At 44.7% G+C, this 14,807-nt stretch overlaps 1 protein-coding gene across 9 annotated transcripts in view; it reads left to right on the top strand.

Annotated features, from left to right (window-relative positions):
- MAP2 (microtubule associated protein 2) overlaps positions 1-14,807 on the top strand; it is a 238,736-nt gene that overhangs the window by 173,556 nt on the left and 50,373 nt on the right. For all 9 annotated transcript variants that reach the window (XM_062002287.1, XM_062002285.1, XM_062002286.1 and 6 more), the window contains exon 6: positions 13,645-13,758. In XM_062002287.1, coding sequence (XP_061858271.1) covers positions 13,645-13,758 — 114 coding nt within the window. The remainder of the gene's footprint in view (positions 1-13,644; positions 13,759-14,807) is intronic.

Raw genomic sequence — 14,807 nt, 5'->3', positions numbered from 1 at the left:
CATCAACCAAACAAAACTCCTCCTTTAACCTGACTTCCTCTGGAGTCTGAGGCTCCTGAAAACAATCTCCAGCAGTACAGACAGAGGCAAAGAAGCCATTCAGTAACTCTACAGTAAGACATCCCATTTTGTCCAGACATAACCCCTCCCACCTCCTTTCAGAGCTTCAGAAATCAGTCAGCGATTGAAGTGTACTGGTAGGAGCTTGGAGGGTCTGGCACGGTTTTGGGCAGTGCAGGCATGAAAAAATTATTGCATGAAAAGAAGTGGGATGAGATAACTCAATGTGCAGTTCCTGTTGGCTGCCATGGCTGGGAGTCAGACACCCAGAGAAGTTCAACCATCAGTCTCTTGTATCTCTAAAGCTCCTCTGAAGATGTCAGGTTCACTTTTGAAACCTTATCTCAAGGCAGGTGCAGTAGCACCGTTAGAGTCAACTGTTGAGTTGTGCCAAGTCGGCATTGAATTTGGCCATGAGAAGGTATCAACCATTCCTTTCCTTTGGGCTCCCTCTTGGTGTGTGAGTGAGCCCTCTTGGCTCACTTTTCTTGTTAGGATATGAGCACTGTAAGAGGGAATTGCATAAGCAGCTGTGCAAGGAGTGCAAGCGGAATGCCTGTGAGCATGTTGGCCTGGCAACCCACGCTCACTTGGTGCCGTCAGTCTTCCCAGAAAACATAATCAATAATGAGCTCAGAGACGCAACAAGGAGCGACGAGGACAGGATATGGAGGAAATATCTCTCATAACATGTTGTTCCAACCATACTAGCAATTCAGACTGTGTGCCATGAGTGCTGCTTATTGAGGTTGCCTTTTGAAAACATCTGCAGCCGCTCTTGGCAGGCTGCTGTAGCCAGGATACCTATTGCTGCTGAAGAATGGATATCCTGTCAAATGCAAATCACATCCTGAGAGTTAAGTTCTTGCTTTTGTATTCCCTTTGTGCAGACAGAAATTTGTCTTTTGTTCACCTCTGCCCTTTTTCCCTGCTATCCATATTTGGCTGCCTGCTCTGATGGAAGCTGTACCTGCAGCCTTTGCTGTTTCCATGGGCTTGAGCCTGCCCTTGCGGTTCTGGCCTTAACTGAGTGACTGGTGGGGCAGCTGTGTCCAGAGGCTATGGTCTAAATTGTGACCAGTTGTGCTGGAGTCCTTTTCAGTGTATGGTAGAAGACAGCTTGTGCATTTGTGAGTTACATAAAGTACACAAGGCTTGTAAAAAGCAGGAGAAAAGGCACACAGGTGCAAAGAAAGCTAGCCCAGGTCACCCAGAAGGGCTGTGGCAGAGCCATGGCCAGGTGGCATAGCTCTGTGCAGGGCTGCGTGCTGCCCTTCCTCAGGCTCCTGCCTTCTGGGCTTGGCACAGCCCTTCTCCTTGCAGAGAGGTGCTTCAATGACTCTTCCTTGTCACATCTGAAGCAAAGGCATCATGGTCTCTATCCCCAGCATGGCAGCATGAAGGACATACACGAGCACTGAGCAGTCTTTGGCCGTGGACAGTGGTCTTTGCAATTGCAACTGGAAGGTGGTGTCACTGAGGACTGTGCCAGCAAATAATTTTCCGTTCCAGTTTTGATCTGAGGGCAGGAAGATTTGAAGGAAGGTTCATTATCAAACAACAGAGCCTTGTTTTGCAGCCACACAGCTGCTATTGTTTTAGGCAGCGCTAAAATATGGCAAGTTCCTCAAAGTCACCTTGAAAGGGAAGCAGCAAGTTCTTAGGTGACAGCCCAGGACCTGCTGGTGGGCATTGCCCTCCTCATTTCCTGGCTTGCACCCTGTGCACAGGCAGCTATCAGCTCTCAGGGTCTCACATGCTGTGGAGCAGAAGAGCCTGGAGCTGCAGTCAGTAAGCTGCTCAGCCCCAGGACTCACAAACCCCTTCCTCCCCTTTTTTCTTTACAGGAGCTCATATGTGGCCTGGTGCACTTTGCAGTTAAGCCCAGTACCAGGCACAGCTCCCTGCTGTCCCCAGATGCATCTGATTGAGTTAGGGCCACCCAGCACATGGGCTGGATGTCTGTCTTTCCACATGCAGCTGGACACGGCTTTAACCTTTGGCGGAGAGACGGTAGGTACTGTCAGATCACTTACAACAATGAGAGTCACACAAACAGTCTGCTGCTCCTACTAGGAGTGCCAGGCGTTGCTGATTTCTCTTTTTTTCCTGTTGCCAAGCCAACACGGCCCTGTGCTGAGCGAGATCTTTTTTAAGCTTCTCGGAGAGAAAGTATGTAGCCTGGGAGCTTATTTAGCATTCAGGAGTGCACAGCGTCTCTGTAACAGCTCTGAGCCACAGCCGGGCTATCTGACAAAGGAAGGAAGATTTGGCCTTTTTTGTCTTTTCCCCTAGCGTTTGCTTCTCAAGGTTAAGGGAGACTGGGTAGATGCAGAGAGACTGAGAGCGCTTTGCGATGGGGACCTTGCTCTGCTGTCCTCACTGAGGCATGGCTTTCATGCAAATGAAAAGGAAATGTTATTTTGTGGCATATTTATCGTGCAAAATACACATGAGAGAGATATATGCAGATTTCTTAGTTCAACTAACCCTCTGTACTAAAATTGGAAAGCAAAAGCCTTTCATTTCAGCAAGGAACTAAAAAGAAAGATTAGAAGGAAGCCAGCGACAAACCCCCTGTCTTTGTCTTCCCTGCTGTTTCAGCCTGTGAGGTTACGATAAAGAAATCCTCTCTTCTCATTCTATATCATACTCAGAGTAAGGACAGCAAAACATGGTGCATACTGGTGTTTTGGTCCGGGTTTTTGCATTGTGCAGAGTCGCTACTGTTAGATTAACTGCCTATTTTAAATTAAATCCATATAATGATAATGAATACAGGTTTACAGCTGAAGGGATGGAAATCAGCATGAAGCGGCTGGCATTAGCTAGCAGATGAGCTCTGATGATCCAGTGCCTATCCGTACCAGCTATAAAAAGGTTGATCTGGAAATTCAAAGGCAAGACTCAGAGGGCCACGTGCTTGTGTTGGCTCTCTGACCTGTCCTTTGGGAGATGCAAAGTAACACATTTAGCGTTTCCTACACCGTTTCACAGACCAACTTCAGATTGGAGTCAGTGGGACTTGGAAAACTCATTCTGAGGTGATGATTTAGAAATGCAGGCTTGGTTGGGTTTTGAGGTTTTGTTATTACTGAGTGATTCCTCGTGACATGTGAAAAGTGCAAGAAACTCAAGGCACTCCAGCATCCCAGATCATGTGAGTGAACCTTTCTCCTACATGTGGAAAATACCTGGTCAAAACTTTAATACTTTAATTTTAGTTGCATGCAGTATTTGGAAAATAACTGTGAGATATCGTTATCTCCAAGGCAGGAAAACCTGTTAGCTGCTCCCTGGGCAGTCATTTTCACTCAGGACTGAGTAGAATCAATGCTACATGGAAATCAGTTTCACTTGGAGGCACTAGATACTTCGGGATGGGAAAATAAACCCTAGGTATTTCACTGTTTTGTTCTTATTTGTTTCCTTGCAACTAATTTATAATCATATATAGTCAGTTTGGTCCAGTTCCCAGCAAGCCATATAGCCTATGTCGGTTAAGATTAAATTAGTGTGCAGTCAGATACTCCACCCATGCAGCCCATGCATCTGGCAAGACAGATACTTCTGCTCTTCTTTATTAGCATGTCAGTTGCTAGTGCTGTGTAGATGTGGTAGTCTTGCTAATGTACCCAAAGTGGTTTGATCTGTGACTTTGCACCACATGTGAGAGCAGGAAAAGGCTTCAGCTGTGACTGTTGCTTTTTACCTCAACTTCGGAGTATGTGCCAAATCCAGGGTAATGAAGCCTGCATGGCTTGTTAGTGAGCTGTAAAGGGAACTAATCCTTAGCTGTTCCCATCCGTAAGTTGTTTTCTCTTTTTCACTATCATCCTTCCTGTCTATTTAAGAATACATTGTCTTTCTCAATAATTGCTCTGTCAGCTCTTCCTTCTTCTCTTTTCTCACTTATATTGCCTCTAGTTTTTTTTTCCTCCCCTTGTTCTCTCTTTGTACTCCCAGCTTTACCCTAACCATCCAGTGTAGCTCTTCGGTGACCTTGAATTTCCACAGCTGTTCCTCATTTTTTGTACACTTGAGAGCTCTGCCTCTGGATTCAGTGACTCAAATCACAGCCTCAGCTCTCCCTACAGCACCCAGACATCCCCAGCACCATCGTTGCAGAAGCTTGCAGGTGTGAACCAGTGATCTCCAAGGGTGGGCAAACTATCAAAGGAGGAGGCTGTGTGAGGGGTCAGGGATGAGGCCCAGCAGAGATGAGACCCTCTTCAATTTGGTAGTGCCAGCAGAGAGGGAGAGAGATAGTAGAACTGCTGAGCAGAACTGAGAACTACTCTGAAAACCCATCTGTGTCACAACCTCTACAGGCCTTGGTTAATTGGCATGTGGTACAGACCTGTCCCGGTCTGCCTGTCAACTGGGAACACTTGAATACACTGGTTTGTAAGTCCACATCACCATTCCTCACAGTGGGCAGGAGAAAGGCATCTGTCTGGTACAGGCGTCGAGCTTGCAGAGCTGGGAAGAGATCAGCTGTGCAGCTGCTGCTGCATTGCAGAGAGCTCGCTGGGTGAGCAGGGCTGGACTGGTTCTGTCAGCCCTCAGGTGAACAGGGCATGGTATCGCTGCACTTTATGTGTCACCGTATTCCCTGATAGGATGAACCAAAATTCTCTGGCATTGGCAGAATAATCTTCGTCCTTCTGACCTGGGACGACCAGAAACTCCACACAATAAATGCACAGATTAATGTTAAACTTCAGTGCAGCAGAGTTTCTATCACATACTTCGAATTCTTTTTTAAGAAGATCACAGAAAACACTGTAAAAAAGTGTTTAAAATTGGCTCAAAAGGAGCTAAAAATGAACTTTAAGAGACATATCACCTCCTGCTGTAGGTGGCTGAAGCTCCATTGATTTCTGTGTGGGTTCTTAAAAGTTTGTTTGTTTGTTTGTTCATTTAAAATCTTAACTTTTACTCAAGTTCAAAACAAACATTGATTTAAAAGTGAGTTACCTGTTATGTGTATTTACTCTCATTCAAAAGATTAAATATCTGGTTCTTTGGTTTGAAGCCAAAGTGGCTTCTTCAGCATGAGTGCTAAGGAGTTCATGTTTTAATGAGATAGATGTAGCTGCTTTGTATGTGTAAACAGTGCTTTCAGCTGATACTGAGTCCTGGGAAAGGCAATGAGGCCTCATCACATTTCCTTGGCTGAAGGTCTGGTATTGTCTGCTTCAATATTACATGATAGCTGTAAATTGTGTTGCTGATGCATCAGACAAAACAGAACTGATTAGCTTTTCCCACCTCTGACTTGGCTGGGAAGTGCTGACAGTAGTAAATATTTTGTTCCAGGCAGTAGACTTAAGAAGATGCGACTCAGGGGATGCAGAGGGAGCAAGTATTTGTGATAGTGAGGGCTCATTTTAAGAGCATTGCTTTATTGTACTGACATTTGTATGACTCCTTTTAACAGACTTTGCTCTTTCAAGGGAGCTGGGGTATGGGAACTGATCACTTGGTGTTTTGTTTTACGGCTGCTAGACCTCATGGCAGAGGCTTCTCCCTAATGAATGTGTGTGAGTCACTTTGGGTTTTGCCACTTGAGTGCCTTGGAGATTTGGACTATCTGTTCAGCTCTCTTGCTGAGGAAAGTGATCAGGAAAATGCAGTCCAGGCAGTGGAGCTGAAATATGTGCAGAAGGTGTGGAAGTGTCCTGAGGACAGGCAGTCCAAGCCCTGTGCCAGTGCTACCCCAAAGGAGACCAGGCCTGCACAGTCAAGCCACCCGCCAGCCTTGTGTTTCTACCAGAGCTCAACTGGTCCACAACAACTCAGTTGCAGCCAGGACACCTATTTTGCACCAGATTTACTCTGTTGTAAAGCAGATATGCTGTTGGGCTGGATAATGGCAATTAAGATTGTCTGTTGAAGCAGAAAGTAGGAGAGGCCTTTGAATACCTGAAGTACTCCAAAGCCCAGAGGCATAAACTCTTTGCTGTGGGGCATACCAGGGTATGAAGCTGCTGTGTCCAGTATCCAGATAGATCTCTCCTGTACATGCTCTTTTTTTCATATTTACTGCAATACATCTTTCCACAAAGCTAGTCTGAGTGTTCATACTTCTGGGTTTCAATGCATTAAACAATCAAAGCTCTTTCTTTCCCAAAACAGAAGCCTTTTCTGACTGTTCTGTTGGTTAGCTAGTAAATCCTGGTGATTAAATTAATCTGTCACTATTCTCGTAGATGCTACAGTAGCTTAAAGTCAACGAGTTTATTAGGAAAATGATACTTGTCAGTTGTGTTGTGGTTTCATTTAATTTAAAAGCTGATGTTCCCGTTATTTGCTTTCATACCTCCTGCCAATTACTGTTGAAATTGCCAACATCCAGATCAAGGACCTACTTACAGCAAAATATTTACACTCACAAAGCCATTTGAGAGCAAATATTTGAATTCTATAAAGCTATGTTACTGCTTTTTTCCTTCAATTGCAAGCAATAGTCTGGTGGCATTTTTTGGGTTTTATGTAACTTACTCATACTGTTTGGATTTCTGCTGTGCATTTTTGTCTCCTAACCTGAGTGCAAAAGGTGGTATTCGGGGCTGTTATGATCCCAGTGATAAAGTCCAAGGCGTATCTTTGGGTTTTTCATCAGAACTATCACTTGGCAGAGCCCAGGTTTTTTTCCCCAGTATTTTGGCAGTCTTGACTGAAATGAGGCCTCTACCAGCTTCCAGGAGAGTTGAGCCTGACTTCAGTACCAGTCCTTAGAGGACTGGCTAATGCCTCTGAAAAAATTGAATAGCTATTTGGTTTATAGTCCTGCTGCATTTGGAGTTGCAGTACCCCTGGGGGAAAAAAATCCATAGATCCTCTGCTTTTCAAATTGTCAAAGATACCAAAAACTCACTTTACATCTTTCCGTTCTGACCGAGTATATTTGGGGTATTTTGCCTTAGTACAAGCATGGCAGGTTGCTCTGTGCTTTTGTTGTTGATTCCATTCCAGTGTGCCGACAATTAGTGCTGGTTACCATGGAAACTGCTCTGCACCCTGCTGAGGATTTTGACAGGCACATTTCGACTGAAATTACTTTGTTTTCCCAATTCTGCTAGCACACATGTAGCTAACCCTTTGGCTGTGCTCTGCCCATCCCTAAAATGTAGCAAAATTAATGAAACATTATTTTGTCCTTTCCATCTGTTGGCATCTTCTTTGTCTGTGCTTCAGCCCCAGTGCCTTAGGAGCGTTAATTAGCCTTTGCTTTTAACCAAACTCACTGTTAATATTCTTTGTCTGAGGCTTGACATTGTGAATGTGTGTGAAGTTTTGACACAATTTTCCATCTCCTCTTCTCCGTCCCTTCTTCCTATGATCTCTTGCCTTTGGTTCTCTCCCGGAGCATTTGCTCTGCTGTGCAGTTCCAGCACGTTAAACTTTCTTTGTGCCTTACACAAGTTCTACTTTACAGAGACCAGATGGCATCTTCTGTGGCTATGGCAGACTCAAGATCCATTGCCAGCATAGTCACATTGGATAGAGCTGTTGCTGGAAAGAGTGAGGAGTGGTGCTGCTCCAGTCTGGGAAGTGTCCTGGTGAAATTGTGAGGACATGAAATGCATTTTCTTTTTAGGAGCAGCTGTCCCTGTCGCTGTAAAATGGATTTGCAACTGGGAAGAAGTGACAGATAAGTGGGCCAAGGGAACTGACTGAGTGGCAGTCATGAAACACAGGCCACTACAGTTGTGGGAGGAGGAGAAGAGCTGGGGAGACAAAGTGTGGTCTGACCAGGGCAACTGTGGCCTGAGGAATGACTGACACTGTTAAGTGAGGTGATGAGCTGGCTGCTTCCTCAGCTTCCTCCCTATTTCCTCCCTCTGGCTGACAGGATCCCTGCGGCAGCACTGGGCACGTAGCTGCTGTAGCTGCAGGAAAGGAAGGTGCTGTGAGCCCTGATCAGAGGAAGTGTCTCCTGACAAAAACAATTATCATCATAATAATACAGCATTGCATATAGGGGTATGAGGGAGAAAGAAGAGAAAAGGTGCTGCTGGGTGAGGACTGACTAAGGCAAATGTCTGAGCCTGAGCAGTTTCAACTAAGGAAGTGATGTTCATGGCAAACCCAGCTCATCAACAGATTGAGCCTGAGATTATGATAGATTGGAAGAGAAAGAGGAAAAGTGCCTGAGGCTGAAGGAAAACCATGTAAAAGGACACAAAAAGAACAGACATTGTACATCACTGCAGAGATGTGTCATGGATCTAATTTTTGCTCTTGCCTTTATAGTTGTCAATTATTTCTATCAGTTTTATGGAAATATTTGGTGAAAGCTCAGACACCTTTTTTTAATACTGTTGCCACCATCTGTATATCTGTCTCTGAGGCTGGTAAACCTGTCTGTTAAAACACTTAATGGACTGGAAAGGTTTCCTGGGAAATGAAAGTACTGTAGGTAATGGATTCAGGTGCCAGTGGAGACATCTGCAATCCACTGACAACTGCAGCAGCATCAAGAAATTAAGGACGGCTTTGATGCAACATCTTGGCCTTCTATATGGCCTGATCACAGATCTTTGGCTTTGCTGTAAGCATCCTTTGGCATGTAACCTTGCTTTAATAAACCCTGGTTGAGTGTCTGGCTGTGAAAGGGGACTCTCCCACATGTCTGGAGAAAGTATCTGGATGATGCCTACTGCAGTTGAAACATCAATGCCAGAGCAAGCTGGGGTGGCTGTTGTGGCCTTGGGTGTGCTGATGAGAGGAGCTGCAGCTTTTGGAGGCACCAGGCATTTGAAACCCAGCAAAGAGGAAAAGCTTCAGCTCCTTGTACCATCAGCAGCTGGTTCAACATCTCCTGTATATCCCTGTATATCTGAAAGCGTTTGTGTCCCTGAGTTATCTGTGGGACAGAGAGTCCAGATGTTCTGATTTGCCATGCTTGGGCTTGTCACACCTTATAGAAGAACTGGGCTGGCTTCCAAGACCAGGAACAGAAAATGCTTGCTGGTCTGGTTTTTAACTTCGATTTAGACGAGTGTAGTGCCCAAGACAGATGCCTGCTCTCTCAGCAGGGCGCGGTTCTCTGTTTCTGCCAGAGAGCAGCAGTGGCACTAGCAGCAGCTGGGCAGGCTCAGCCTGACAGCCCCATTGGAGCTTGGTCCAAAATGCAACCAACTAATGAAGCAGCAGAACCACTGTGCCTGTGTGTCACCTCCTGGCCTCTAGTCTCAGCCTGCCCATTGTCAGAGGCTTTCGAAAGCTCATGCTGAGAAGCTTTCATAATGTCTTCTCTCCCTTATGGACTTCACATTGGAGACTCTGCTGTACTTCTGCATACCACATTCTCTGAAATCAGAGTGTCACAGAATCTTAAAGGTTGGAAGGGACCTCAAAAGATCAGCCAGACCAACCCCCCTGCCAGAGCAGGACAACCTAGAGTAGGTCACACAGGAACTTGTCCAGGTGGGTTTTGAATGTCTCCAGAGGAGGAGACTCAACAACGCATTTGGGCAGCCCCTTCCAGTGCTCTGTCACCCTCACAGGGAAAAAATTCTTCCTTGTGTTTCTTTGGAACCTCTTGTGTTCCAGTTTATACCCATTGCCCCTTGTCCTATCATTGGCAGTCATTGAGAACAGCCTGGCTAATCGTTACAGGTCCTGACAATTCCCCATGCTGGAGGCACAGCCCTGTATCATATGGCCCCATGTCCTTGTTGCCTTTCAGAAACATGTTTTTGGTGCTGTCATTTTTGTGGCATAAAGCAGAGTCAAAGAATGTGTACCTGCTTAAGAGTCTTTATGAGAAGAATTATCTATAATGAGTCTATGGCTTTTAAGCTGTGAAGAGTTTGCCTGACATCCAGGCAGACATCCAGACTAACTCTCTTTTTACTCTTTTTGTTCTTTATCGTTAGGCTTCCTTGAACTTTAACTGAACCATAAGGAAACCGTGAAGAGTCTCAATAGCTGCCCTGTGAGAATTTGACTTATCCATTGGATCTGCTATTTATAGCATCCATTAGTACAAAAATGTCTGTCCTTTTGCAGCAGTCATGTGTAGCAAAAGCTCTGCTCCTCTGGTGAACTGCCTGTGCCTTCTCTGTCACCCAAAATATCCATCAACAGAGTGTTCAGAAGTGAGCCTTTCTTGATTTTAAAAAACTCCAAACAAAAAAACCCCAAACCCAGAGGCCATTTGTATTTTTATTTACTCATTTTGCATAGCCTGAAATAAAAATTTCCATTAAATCAGAGAGAGAACTGAGGTGGTGGGAACTGTCTTCCAGCCTTGGAGAGCTCATTTTTGCCTCAGAACCAGGGTGGATGTGAACAAATATAAATTCTGTAACAAACAGGACCATTTTAATGGGATTTGTCTTACCTTGCTGGGAGGAGACTCGCAGTAGCTTGGGTGATTGAGTGGGTTTCCTTTGAATATGCTCCAGGATTCTAAATCTGGTATACATATGCATTTTCTATATCTGAAAAAAATTAACTGGAGCCTTACATTTTTTTTCATGTGAAAATAAGCATAAAAAATTGCTTCTCCTAAGAGTCTTCGTAATTGAGGCTTGATTTGTTCATCCGACCTAATAGTACAAACTTGAGGTTGTTACTTTTGTCAGTAGCGTTGTGATGAGTACGTTCATGGAAATTTTGGCAAAGGGGTCCCATGTCACATCCTGCAGGCATAAAGTGGTGGTGGCAGTTGGTGTAGGGTCTTCTGGAGCCCTGATACTCTGTGGAGCTCTGCATCTTTCTCCATGCTCACCAAAACCATTAGGACAATGCCCTTCCCTGTTGTGAAAGAGAAGAATCTGGACAAGGATATACCAAGTGTCAAGAAGGGCTTTATGGAAGAGGGATTTGTTTCCTACCTCTGTGTCCCACCCGTGCAAGGTGCTGCAGCGTGGGAGAGGGCAGCACATGTCTGCAGGAAGAGGATGGGCCACACCGCAGGTTCATCCGCCCAGTTCTCCCCTGTATCTCCGATGCTTTGCAGTCTGCCTGCACCTCCAGCATGGGGAATTGTCATGATGTCCCATGTGACAGCCTTGGAGAGTCTGGAGGTTATCTGTTCCATGTTTCTCACAAGAAGAAGGAACCAAGAGGTGCAAAGAAGCAGCTCCAGCATCCACTGGGTGTGGGAGCTGGAGAAATACCAAAAGCGTCAAAATGAGGTGCAGGGCCCTGAAGGGCAGCTGGAAAGATAGATGGATTTGAATCAATACCCCTGTTCTTTGGTCCATAGGACTAGCTACATGCATGACTTGATTTATGGGGTTGTGGTGCTTGATTCGATCTACTTAACAACAAAGTGGAGTTTCGTCTCATGCCAGGGGCATGTTGTTGAACAGAGGAACAGAAAACTGGAGCTGCCACTCTCAGTCTCCTGCTAGTGCAGGCATCTGTATCATATCACTTTTGTAAATGTATTGGGCTCTGTCTCAAAACCAGTTGAGTTTTTTCCTGCAATGTGGAAGACTGACACAACTTCACACCCCTGACAGTAGGAAAGCAGTGTCTTCAGATTTCTAGTCTGAATTTATCCTTGGTGAGTTTCTGCTGATGTGTTCTTGGGCTAATAGGTTTTTTTAAATCAGCTTATTTTTTGGTTGCTTGATAGTTGTTCTGAGATATTCATTCATCTGCTCTTGCTATTGGCTGCAGGCAATTAAACCATTGCAGTCATTGGCCTCCTGGTGATCAGTCAGGAGGGAAGTGAATTGTAAGATATAAATACCAACAATTACAAGTGGTTTTTGCCAGTGGGTGAGGTTTTTTTTAAGATCTCATTACACAGTTTGTGTAAATGAGAGATTAACATAGCACTTTGTTTTTACACAAACATGTCTATGAAAGTCACACCCCCATATCTGATTTTTTAGGAGAAAAAAATCAGCTTTTCTAAAGGGCAAATGAAGAGGAATAACTTTGCATTAGAAATACAAAGGAATTCTGTAAGAGTACAAACTGAGAAGAAATCATCACTATTAATCTAATGTCCAGCTTCCCTCATTAGAGTGGCTGATGTAAAGTTACATGTAGGGCATTGATTTAAATATACTTTCCCTTCCCAGCTGATCCTCGCCTGAGGGGTACAGTAATGGGTGAGCAGAGAGCATTTATTTCTGCCCTTGGGATGGTGATTAATGGGGGCTCTGCAAGTGTCTCCTGGCAGAAGCGGGCTGTGTTGCCGACTGCCCTGAGAAAGCTCTGTGCTCCACGCAAGTGCTGGAGCAGCACTGGAATTCCTGCTGTTCTCAGGTGTGTGCCCAACTGTGTAGCTTGTTGCCTTCCCTAGGGCTTAGCTCCATGTTGAGTCCTGGCACCCTGTGTCCGAAACAACTCTAAGACAGCATTGAGGAAGAGATGGAGAGTGAAGAGGTTTATTTCTACTGTGTTTGGCTATGACGGGAGGAGTACGTTGATTTATGAGTAAGGGAGAGTGAACTAATACACAGTTAAGAGAACAAAAGTAATTTCAAAACCTTGAATTACTTTGTAGTCACTTCTACTGGAAGGCCCTTAAGTCCTTAATTTGCCTGGTCAAAGGTGCCAGAACCACACCTAGAGCAGGAAACCTCTCTGGTTCCTTAAGTTGTGTGCCTGATGACATTTCACTGCACCGTTTGTTGGGTCTAGAGCTGAGATTAAATACAGTTTCTATGTTTGGAACTATTTACTCCCTGCGTGGTCCTGCCACCATCCTCTGCTCTCCAGAGCAGCCAGCTCCTCATCCCATCTTGGGCATGGCACATGCCAAGAGTGCCAGGGAGAGCAAGCTGTGGCTCCTGTGGCACTTGTGAGCAGTTGGCAGCCAAGCCTGGGTCCCAGGCCAGGGCCTGAGTGCCCACCCTGCCAAACAAACGCTACCCTCTGCCATCCTTCTGCACAGTGTTCAGGCCTACTGTCTAAATAAAGCTTTGTGTTGCAGCCTTAAAAGGGGTGAGGAGGACAAAGTATACATTTTAATCATACAGAAATGTTATTTGGCCTTTCTGTTTCAAATCCCTCATCAGCATATCCTTAGATGTCTGTCCGGGAAATACCTTTAATGCACACTGTGCTCTCATCTGTCTGGGAAGTGCCTTTAATGCATACTGAGTGCTGAGGAAGAGGAAATATCATCTGAAGTGCATATAAGAATGCAGCTAACTCCATATATTACATGTCAAGAAATCCCATTACTCAACTGGCCGTTCTATCCCTATTTGCGAAACAGTACCTGCAAAAGAATTTCTAGATGTTTAATAAATGATCATCTTAAAATTTTGCAGTTGCTGCACATTGGCACTAACAGAAAGAGCTTTGAATAATGATTCTTTTTTCCTCTGACTGTAAGTAAAAATCCTAGAGTCCTTTCTGGAGTCTTGGTTTTTATAAATAATTGGCTTTTTCCACTCTTATTTTTGGAATATCTGGTTCTAATATCTGGTTCTTCTATTTTATTCTTAATGATTTGCTTGTATTTCAGGAAAAAAAAATCTTTTGGAAATGGGTTTTCAGCCTCTGTTTGTAATCTTTAAGCTAATTGTTATAATTTTAAACCACTTTTCTCATTAGCATGCTTTCCTCTGTTTTTTTCTAACTTTGCTGCCGCCACAGAAGAGGTGTCTGCAAGGATAGTACAAGTAGTAACAGCTGAAGCTGTAGCAGTCCTGAAAGGTGAACAGGAAAAAGAAGCCCAGCACAAAGATCAGCCCGGACCACTTCCTTTAGGTAAAAAGAGACAAAGAATGTTTGAAGTATCCTTGTCTCTACAGACCTGTACGTCTGTATTCCCACAGGCTACGGTCATGGGTACAGCACCGGTGGATACAAGCTGGAACTAGTGGTATCCTTGTTGCCCCAGTTCTTCACAGCCCTGGGGCTGCCTCACTGTTTGCTCTAACAGCAGCTCTCTACCTGGTTTCTGACTCCCTACGTGAATGTAACTGGTGGTAGTGGTTTTGTTATTGTGTTTGGTGGGGCCCAGCAGCATACAGAGTGTGTCAAGTACAACATGAGAGAGAAGGGTTAAAGTCTGGAGAGGCAAAGATTAGAGGAGAGGCATATAAATAAGTGAGGCTTTGCTGATGGCTACTCCAAAAGATGGAGGAGGAGCACGTCAACAAGAAGCAGAGGGTAATGGGGCACAGCAGGTGAGGGTGGGAGAGCAGTTAGCAGCATGAGAGGAGATTGTGAGAGACGGAGTTACCTGTAGTAGAAGCAAATGCCAGTGGTCCAGGCTGGGAATCGTACTATTGCCACTGGTCCTTGCAGTGCTTCCATCCTGCTTCTATTGCCTTTATGAAATGTCTCTCTGAAATACAGCTATGTGTATATCTATGTATAAAAGTAAGTATATGGCCATTTGTACCTACAGCACTTCCTCCCTGCCAGAAAACCTCCCCAGTAACTCAAAACATGTACACAAAAGACCATACTCTGTCTAAGGTAGGGCAAGTCTTGCAAGTCTACCCCAGGATGAGTTCTGCTGAGTGGGCATAAGTTAGGATGAAATCAAAATAATGCCTTGTGGTATTTTCCCCCAGGCACTCTGTTTTGTTTGGTACAGTGGCTGGACCCTACTTAGAAATGATTTAAAGTCAATAACTAATTTAGAATATTTGTTGGAAATTTGGTTGCCAAGGTCTTTTGCTTCATTGAACTAGTTTTGAACTACAGCAGCGAGATGTGTTGCTTGGTAGTTCCCTTTTTTACAAAGACACAATTCTAGATGGACAACCCAAATTCTGCAAAGCATTTCATACATGTTTAAGCACAGC

Source organism: Colius striatus, chromosome 9 (assembly GCF_028858725.1).
Source record: "Colius striatus isolate bColStr4 chromosome 9, bColStr4.1.hap1, whole genome shotgun sequence".
Lineage (NCBI taxonomy): Eukaryota > Metazoa > Chordata > Aves > Coliiformes > Coliidae > Colius > Colius striatus.
The sequence above is the reverse complement of the archived record's forward strand: the minus strand, read 5'-3'. Positions and strand labels throughout refer to the sequence as shown.